The sequence below is a fragment of the Nicotiana sylvestris genome, chromosome 6 (genome assembly GCF_000393655.2).
Source record: "Nicotiana sylvestris chromosome 6, ASM39365v2, whole genome shotgun sequence".
Classification (NCBI taxonomy): Eukaryota; Viridiplantae; Streptophyta; class Magnoliopsida; order Solanales; family Solanaceae; genus Nicotiana; species Nicotiana sylvestris.
In genome coordinates this window covers 8,952,835-8,962,943 of record NC_091062.1, presented here as the reverse complement: position 1 = coordinate 8,962,943, position 10,109 = coordinate 8,952,835, and the positions used below count along the sequence as shown (strand labels likewise).

General features: G+C 35.6%; 1 protein-coding gene across 1 annotated transcript; it reads left to right on the top strand.

Annotated features, from left to right (window-relative positions):
* The first annotated feature begins 4,335 nt into the window (after positions 1 to 4,335).
* Positions 4,336 to 9,744, top strand: LOC104210921 (uncharacterized). The gene is made up of 3 exons (XM_070148036.1): positions 4,336 to 4,769; positions 4,923 to 5,044; positions 9,599 to 9,744. Exons 1-3 carry the CDS (start codon positions 4,336 to 4,338, stop codon positions 9,742 to 9,744), a joined length of 702 nt encoding a protein of 233 aa, XP_070004137.1.
* The last annotated feature ends 365 nt before the right edge of the window (positions 9,745 to 10,109 follow it).

Below are 10,109 nucleotides of genomic sequence, written 5' to 3'. Positions count from 1 at the left end.
AGTTAAATCCTCTGTAATTAGGAGAGTTATAGAGTGGCTTGTGGTGGTTGCATCACAAGTTAGTTTGAAGTCTTTGCAACAGGGTGTTTGCAAAGTGGCTTGTAATAGGTAGATTACAAGTTAGTAGAGTTAAAAGCCTACAAGAGTAGGTCGTGTTTTTTTTATCCCCTTGTGTGGGATTTTTCCACGTAGAAAATCTCTTGCCTTCTTTACATTCAGTCTTTACTTCATTCTACATATCAGTCTCATAGAGGACCAGGTACTTTATAGTTTGGTGGACTCACATAAATTAATATAAGTTATTCGATAGCTTTGCATTTCACCTAAGGATTGGTTATAGCTGGATACTGATAAGACACTTGAGTTCTGTATTCATTCCTTGCAAGTTACTGCTTTATTTTGTCCTGTCCTTCTTTCTGCTTTTATTATACACTGTATGCATGTTATAGTGTAATTGCCCCGCCGTAGCCTCGTCACTACCTCGTCGAGGTTAGGCTCGGCACTTACCAGTACATGGGGTCGGTTGTACTGATACTGCACTCTGCACTTTCTATGCAGATTTTAGAGTAGGTAGTGGCTGATCGAGAGATCGGGCGCAGATATTTTCAGCTAGGAGACCCAAGGTAGTCCTGCTGGCGTCCGCAGGCCCTAACGTCCCTTTCTATGCTCCTATATTTACTGTTTTTACTTCCCTTCATAAACAGTTGTATCTTTTTTCGAACAAATATTTGTAGCAAATCTTAGTGTATTCGTGGATTGTGACACCGAATTCTGGGTAATAATAGCAATAGTATTGGTAATAGTATATAATCAAAGAGGCTATTTACTTACTTCCGCATTTATTTCTACTTGTTTTAGCTTGTTTACTTTTAATCACAGAAACGTAAAGGAAATTGGTTAATAAAACTCTAACGTTAGTTTGCCTAGCAAGTGTGATGTTAGGCGCTATCACGGTCTCGATGGTGGAAATTTCGGCTGTGGCAGAAAATATACTGGATATGTTGTTGTTGTAATGTATCGTTCTGTCTCTTTTATTTACAATATATCGGCTTGAATTTACTTTTAACCTAGCAAATAATTTGTCAATAACTTCAAAATGGATTTATTGCAAGAAAAGTATATCATAATCAAAACTTGACTTCACTTTCGATCCATTTCCTCATCAGTTGTCAACTTCAAAGTGAATTTAGTGGGAGAAGAGTGCATTACAATCAATTTTTTTTCTTTGTTTTTTTGTCCTAAATAACTCATATAATACTGCCATTGAAATGTTTAAACTTAAAAAGGACCATACCAAAAAAGAAAAATTAGGTAGGGAAAAAAAAATTAGTTGACCAAACCAATGATCAATCCCCTAAAATAAATTTGAAAATACGTGAATTGACTATAAAGAGATATAAGGGAAATTGGTGTGTTCAAATTTAGTCAGAAATGAGGGCTGAAGATAATTTGTGTCTGATAAAATATTAGCTCTGCAAATCTTAAAGGGTCCTCACTATGTTCCTCAACAAACTACACCACCCACGGCCAATTGCACCACCCATTGCCCTAATCAACAGCACGGCAGACAAAGTATTTCGTGTTTATGCAAAATTCACGGAAGGGTAGCATCCCAATAGGATATAATGTAGCCAGTCTATTCTAATGCAAACATTGATCACTAATTCGATTCCACGGCTCGAAAGCGAATTCAAATTTTGAACTCTACCATTTTAAACAAGAGGGGATCGCTCAGATGGTTATCACCCCCCCTATAACCCCAGGGCCGTGGGTTCGAGTCATCAAATGAGCAATAGCTCCAACAAAGGTGATCAAAGGAGAATCAAAAGGGAGGAGAATTAAACAAAAAAAAAAATAGTACCATTTTAACTTTGAAGGTTTTTAACATTGATAATATTTTTTAAAATTTATTGATTCAGATCAATTATTTGTTGTAATTTCAATAAATTTGTATACAAAATTATTGGATTCTCTCTGCATTTTCCTCTGGCCCCACTCTCAACTTTTTTTCCAGATACGAACATTCCAAGCCTTTATATATACCTACGTCGGCCAATATGCCAATATAACAGTCAACTCTGTGAACACTATTTCTCAATCTTCAATGTCGATATGGAGTAAGGATTTGACTATATATTTCTACCATCTTTCGAATATATATTTGATGAATTCGTGGTACTTTTAAAATTATGAGTTCAGATTTAATATTCATAAAATTTTTAGTAATTTTTCATATATATATATATATATTTAAATTCTATATCGAAAATACTAGGATAGTTGAACCTGTAGGAGAAACTGCATCACTATTACATAGGTGGATTCATGATTTAAATTTCTGCTTCACCTTTTAGAGTTTTAAGCACTAAACTCGTAATAATTCTGAAATTATTGGTTTAGAATCTAGTATTTGTTAAATTTTGAGTAATATTGCATATACAGGTGTTTCGTGCCGAATACTTGATCCATTTAAACTCGTAGCTACCAGAGATTCACTCTATCTACCATTAATTAAGTATAGGGTTTACATTTTTTGCATTGATCATGTATAATTTTTTATACTATCAAGTTAAACTATAACAATATGTAATTTTTACAACAACTAAAAAATTAATATATGGTAACATGGAAAATAAGATAATAATGTTCTATATATAGTAGGTTAAATTATGATTATATAATTTTTGTTATATTGCTAATGTATAGAAATTACATCCCTTTCTATATTATGTGTAAACAGTGCGTCGACACTGCTCTCCTCTCTCCATATCTAGAAAATTGAAGTGGTGAAAGTTGGTATGGTAAGATGGATGTGTCAAATAATTGAATCTATATAGTACGTACTAGTTTTTGTTTTTCCACTCGATGTTCGGTACCCGTATTGGAGCCTTACTATATCCGGATTCGCGTCGCGTAAGGCCCTATTCAGGGGGAAACACTCCCTAATAAGGATTTTTCCATACTCAGGGCTCGAACCCGAGACCTCTGGTTAAAGAAAGAGCAGTCTCATCCACTACACCGCGTCCTTTGGTGGTGTATATAGTACGTACTGTCATCATTCATCTTTTTCGGTGGAAGAATATTTTGACTTTACTTTATTTACATCCACAAAAATATTAGTAGTACTTGGCCCTATTTTTTTGGGTTTTCTCGCTCGCTAGTGTTTGGTACTTATATTTCGAACCTGTTTAATTCGGATTCGCACCGTATAAGTCCTTTAAAGTCCTTTAAAGGGGAAGAGCTCATTATTAAAAAAAATTCAATTCCAATGCTCGAGACCGACTCTCTGATTAAAGAGGGTAAAATACTCTCTGCTGGAAATTGAGACATGTTTATGTAATATATATGCATTAAAAATATTACCTAACCACATAATATAATTTCCGACGACGAAGAAGTGTCACGTGATACTCTTTGGATAAAGGTGGCTCCCCCAGTTCCTGCTCTAATCTAAGTAAAAGCTTTGTATATTAGTAGGAGAATGCTTTTTCGTCTCTTCATGGTTTGTTTCTTCCATAAAGCGTACGTATATTAGAAAATTTCTCCAACTTTATTAGAAATTAAATTAAATGGTTAGCCCCCACAAATTGACTGTAAATAATGTTAATTTTTTATTTATTCTGTAGACCCCAATCATATCTCAGGTTGTTTGATTAGCTTTAAAGTAATAAAAAAACAAAACTGAAAATGACGTTACAAAGTAATAACACCCTGCATGAAACTGTTTAATCACTCAAAAAGTATAGTGAATCAGCTAATGTTTGCTTTTTTCTTATCGGACAAAATTGTACTAACACCTTGCGCTGTGGATCACACTAAAACTAGACCTTATGTCAAAGGCTTATAGTGGAATTGATAGTATCTTTCTATTCTTGATTAGAGTTCTCAGTTGGATTATTGTGTATGAAAAAAAATTTGGTAGAAAAAACTTCCCTCTTTAATAGGCCTTATACAGGTTGAATTCGAATTAATCGAGACCTAGTAAGGACGGATCTATGCCGTATCATTAAAGTTTCACTGCACTTAGGGCAAGATATTAGAAAGCCTCGTTCGGCCTATGCGTGGTATATGTATACATATCTAAATAATACTATTATTTACACAATGTAAATGATTTTTTGCGAAGTAGTAAAAGAATGACGCAATTACAAATACGTACATTATATTTATATCATTCTTAATTAATTCCAATTGTTATTTTTCTTCTGTATGTAGCTTCGCCAATTTAGTTGTGTGTTAGTAATTTTCCTTAGTCTGTCGTAGGTATAGTGGCTGTGGTCCAGGATGGTAGAATAAGGTCATGTTCCGGGGAGGGGGCAGGGGACAAGGGGTGGGATGGGAGGCACGAGAGGTAAGGGGAACAAGGGAGCCTATAAGTTGAGAATTGGGTCATGGAACATAGGAACATTGACGGGTAAGTCTATAGAGTTGGTGAATATCCTCCAGAAGATGAAGGTCAATATAGCGTGTGTCCAGGAGTCAAGGGCAGGATCGAAGGCGAAGGATGCAAACAGGTATAAGCTTTGGTACTCTGAAGTCCGGAAAGGTAAGAATGGAGTAAGTATTTTGGTGGATATAGAATTTAGAGAGTGTGTGGTTGAGGTTAGACGGGTGAATGATAGATTAATGACTATTAAGTTGGTAGTTGGAGAGTGCACCTTCAACGTCGTTAGCGCTTACACGCATTATGCGAGCTTGGATGAGGAGGTTAAAAGGCGCTTCTGGGAGGGGTTGGATGAGATTGTGCGTAATGTTTCACCTGCTGAGAGGTTATTTATAGGGGGATTTCAGTTGACATATTGGGTCGACCGTAGGTGGTAAAGGCGAGGTACATGGTGGCTACAGTTTTGGGGATAGGAACGGAGGAGGTACTTCACTTTTGGATTTCGCTAAGGCTTTGAGTTGGTGACTGCGAACTCTAGGTTTCCAAAGAGGAAGGAGCATTTCGTTACTTTCCAAAGTGCGGTGGCAAAAACTCAGATTGAGTATCTCCACCTCAGGAGATGTAACAGAAGGATGTGCAAGGATTGCAAGGTTATTCCGGGTGAGATCCTCGCGATGCAGCATAGGCTATTCGTGATGGACGTCGGTATTATGTTAAAGAGGAAGAAAAGGTTTGTACGAGGACGATCGAGGACATGACCCTTGATAGGAAACTGTAGAGGTCGAGTATTAGGGGTGTAGGTTAGGAGGCAGATGAGTCTACTACTTCGTACCTACGTGAGGCTAGTCTGATAGGGTTTTTGTCTTAGACAACTAGTGGTTAATGTTGTGTTCTCACTACTCTTCCATTTTTTAGTACCTGTCGCGCCCCTTTTTTCCTCGTGGAGTCCGGGTTTCGACATGTGGGACAACTCCTTTCCTTTTAGAATTGGGTAAGAGATTTGAAGAGTCGCCACCTAACGGATTAAGGTGCGTTAGGGCACCTAGAATAAATAACTCATGAAACCAGTTTACATCATCAGAGATCGAGTAAGGGCTTGAAATTACCTTGAGGGGAAGGTGTTAGACACCCCTCGAGGTCTACCACGATAGGTCCCTGCCAAAATCAGTCAAGCGAATTAGTCTTAAAGGAAAGTTAAACAATTTAAAACAAATCAATAATTACTTTAAAACAAGAATTAAAGAGTTCCTACGTTTTTTAGCCTATTGGATCATTTCCATGCAATACTTGGTAACTTTTCCCAAATTGGGGTGTTATGCATAGCATTAGCGCACATGTCATCATCTCCTTTACTACCCTATTACTATCTTTCAGTTGTTACCTAAGTGTTTTAGTAGCTTCTAATGCGTACCTTATGCGTGCACTACCCGTCCCTTGCCTATAGTTCTGGAGGTGTTTAAGACTTCTATTTAAGATGGATCTAGACTTACCAATGTTGCTTAAAAATGAGAAAACTAAGCGACAAACAAAATTCAGATAGGACTACCATGTAAGGAGCAAATAAGGGGCTCATGTTAACCTCCACAAATAGCCAACTAACGCACGCAATTCAAACAAACAAAGTTTTATAGTTTAGGATCCTATAGACAAGATATCTAGATGAACATGAACAGAATATACAACAGCTTTATTAAAGCGAGCAACAGTACCTATCAGTTTGCCTACTGATTTTTGTTAATATTCATAATCTGGGCGTGTTTTAAGCAGCAAGAAATCACAGTTTTTTTTAAAACCCAGAATTTTTAATTACCCTACAAGCTTGCCTAAGTGAGGACCGGTGCAGAATCCTATAGGTATGGTATCTAAAACTGTTAATTAACGACTATAATTTATAAACCAGTTACTGATTTTAACAAACAAGTTTTTATCTCTTTAGATCCTATAAACATGCTTTCTAATTTACAGAATCTGTTAGCTCCTATAAACATGATTTCTAGATGTTGGGACTGATTCCTTCGTTATTCCTATAGGCATGGCATCTATTAATTTAAATCCTATAGACATGATTTCTAGGTTTTTGAAATTGATTCCTTCTTTATTCCTATAGGCATGTCATCTATTAATCACATGTGGGCAGAATTTTAAACAATTTGCTAGGAAAGTTATTATTCGAACAGATAGGATCCTATAGACATGGTTATTAATGCATGTAAGTTAAAAAAATGTGCATGGATCATATGGACATGATTTCTAATGCAAGGGGACTATAAACAGAATTTCTAGCATGCGGATGAAACACAAAACAAAGCACTCAGAAAATCCTATAGGAATGATCTCTAAATAAATAGTAACATTCACATAATCGAACCAATAAACCTATATGCAATATTTCTACCCGAGTTTCAAACAAAGATACGAAAAATCCTTCCCAGCTTTTACTAATAAATCCCAGATCTGTTCATTACAGAGATTATTATAGCCCAGAATGAATAAATTACATAACATTAGCTATTACACTATAGGGAGCTTAGCAGGCCCAATATGAACCTAGGAACCAGGCCTTCAAACATAGCAACTTTGAGCATAATGGTAATCCATCCATAACATATAAAATTGGACTCCTGGCATGTCAAAGTTCCCAAGGGTCTCAGGGACCCCCGGGCAATGCTCACACCAGGACCACACTCAGAGAAATAGTTCAGAAAAAGACTAGAAAACCAACCCCAATGTGTTAGTGTTCAGAGGAGTCTCAAGGACCCCAGGCAGTGCTCACACTGGGGGTGGTAGGAACCTAAATAACTAAGAGTGAAAGTTTGAAAACTAGTGCATAGGGGGTAAAGGGGAACAGAATTAGAAATCAGCACATACAAAACAGTAACAAAACTGCACCAGAAAACAAACAAACTCATTTTTAGCATATAGTTCAATTAAGTTGATATTTTTTCCGACTAGATACTCATACCAGCATTTAAAGTAATCATAAAGTAAAGATGCATGAACTAACATACATAATTAACCACACATTACATGCTTATAATATCTAACAATAGTCAGAATAGGGAACATATAGCTGAATTGCACAAGGAACATATAACTGAAAGTAACTTAGTCTAACATTATCACTAAGTGGGATCATGTAGTCATAGAGAAAATAGAAGCAGACTGAAAATTTAAATAGACTAACCGAATAAGGCATATATAACAGAATAGAATAACAAGGGTTAAGGCATACCAGTTGAGAAGAAAGAAAGTAAAGATGCCATAGCAGTTAAGTTCCAGAATAATTTGGCCTTGACTTTCAGCCGGCCAAATAATAGCCACTTAATACAGAAATCAGAACAAGAGCAAGAGAGAGAGCTTAAGTTTTTTGTAGTGAGAATAGGAGAGTTCCTGTGTTCTCTAAAGGGGAAAAGAGAAGGGTTTTTATAGCATACAATAGAGTAAAACCAAATAAGGAGGAGAATCAAAGAGATCAATTAATCAGTCAATTAGGGCTAACAGGAATCAATTAATAGGACAGAATCGAGCAAGTACCACTTAATTTAAGGAAAATCTCACATGGAATCAATCAACATTAAGTATAAGGTTAGATAAGGTAAGAACTAATTCCAAAATCAATTTTAGGAGTCAGAACACAAAGTCAAGCCAGTAATACGGAGAGTTAATCACATAAATAAAGTAAGAACTGGTAAAATCTTAATAAAGAAATACTGGTACTAAAGGGAAAGCTGGTTCCCAAACCCTAATTTAGGTAAGTAGAATTAATTAACACCTAATTAACAAAATCAAAGGTAAACAGGCAAAAGACAGTAGAATAAATAGTCAAAGAATCAAAACCCTAAGAGATACAAAGACATATATATGGAGCTTGATTAAATCAAGTAAAAATCAGTCGAAAAAGTAAAATAGAAAAATCAGAGATGAAAACATTTAAATGCTAAAACCTTTTTTTGCAGAAATCTATCAGAAATCAAAACCCTAGCTTTTAGGATAAATGAAATCGGTCAATAATACTAAAAACGGAAAATTTTAAGGGAGAAATGCCAAACAAACACAGAATCGTTTCAGATTTAAAGAGATCTAAACGGATTCAACCAGAAAATAGCTAGATTCATAAAAATAGACTGAAGTGAATCAAATCTGGTTTGAACCAAAGATTTGATTCCTCAAAAATACGAACAATACTCGTACTCACAGGTATCAGAATGAACATAGATGGAATAATCGAGAAAGGAGAGACTTTGAACTAGATTTGGTTCGAGTCTCTTGAGATTCACATCAAGCAGCATAGAAATCGTGTAACAAGTAGAGGGATGAGGCTAGATAAGGCATGAGATCGAAGGAAAACCTCATGAATCAATGGGGATATCAGTGACGATGGGCTAAGGTTAGAGGGGGTGAGAGAGAAGAGAGGAAAGAAGGGATTCAAAGGCAGCGAGTTTGGGGAAATGACGGTAGGGTTAGGAGGTTTAGTTAATTAAAAAAAGGAAGGTAGATCCTGGACCGTTGATCTTCTGAGATCAACGGCTAGGATCAATTCCAGGCTGGGGCGGGTTATGGAGGGGTAGGGTAATTGGGTCAGGGTAATTGGGCTGGGAGGTCCGAAAAATGTAAGTAAAAAAGGCTATGTTTTAAATACCCATTTAATTTAATAAAATAATTTTGTAAAATAATTTATAAATGATAAAATGTCATTTGTGCATGAAAATAATTTAAAATAATTACTTAATATTATAAAAATATAAAAAGCCATTTTTTGTGTAAATAACATTATTATGCATATATGGGCTATTATTGCAAAGTTATTGTAATTATAGCCTAAAGATACAAATATAATTCATGAAATGATTAAAGCTTAATATGAATATAAATAATAAAATATCAAGTAATAAACCATTATAAAATTATTTGTGCTGTAACTAGTAATAATTTAGATAATAAAATGCTGGAATAAATTAATTAAAATTCTTTTTAAAAATTATAAAAAATTATGAAAAAATACTGGTTGATGTTCGTGCACTATTTTGATAGTATATATGCATTTAAAAATATATGAGAGAAATATTGGGTATCAACAACTGCCCCTCTTTACCCGAAAATGATGAAAGAGTTGTCGGGTAAAGAAATGATGATCGATTTTGACCGAATGGGGTGTTTTGAAAATATAGGCCACACCCTGGTCTCTAAAATGCCTACATATCCCTGTTTTTACAGGAATCAGGCCATATGTAGTTCTGGATCCATCAGTGAATGAGATCAATATAGGAATGGTCGTGCGTTTTAGAGAAGTTCTTTTGGGAAGAATAGTATCAGATGGATTTCTGTGGTGTCATGAATGTGAATCTGAATCTGAATCGTAAAGGATGTGTTATAGAGCAGGTATATGAATAGCCATAGAGAAAAGTGAGTAATTGACGAGAGTCTGTTATGTTTAAAACATTTGTAGAATGTGTACGATGTGAATGGAAACCGAAGCGAAAATTGCTCCCGTTGGAAGAATGGTTACCTCCTGGATTACCTGCAAAATTTTAAAACACAATGCATGCAAGTATATAGATTACTGCGAGAATTTAAACATGATGCAAAATTCCCTTTGGATTATGAAGGTTGTCTTTGGACAGAGGGGATGACGTCCTTAGACCATGACATCATGGGCCATGAATCATGAGATAAGAGATTCACAGGCCATGAAATGATGTTCTCGGGCCATGAAAATGGTACCTTT

Bases quoted from the DNA above. Each gene is read 5' to 3' on its own strand.
- LOC104210921 (XM_070148036.1), top strand. From the start codon at position 4,336: ATGGGAGGCACGAGAGGTAAGGGGAACAAGGGAGCCTATAAGTTGAGA. The intron at 4,770-4,922 runs GTTATTTATAGG...TGCGAACTCTAG, and splicing joins AATGTTTCACCTGCTGAGAG to GTTTCCAAAGAGGAAGGAGC. The intron at 5,045-9,598 runs GTGAGATCCTCG...CTGTTTTTACAG, and splicing joins GGATTGCAAGGTTATTCCGG to GAATCAGGCCATATGTAGTT.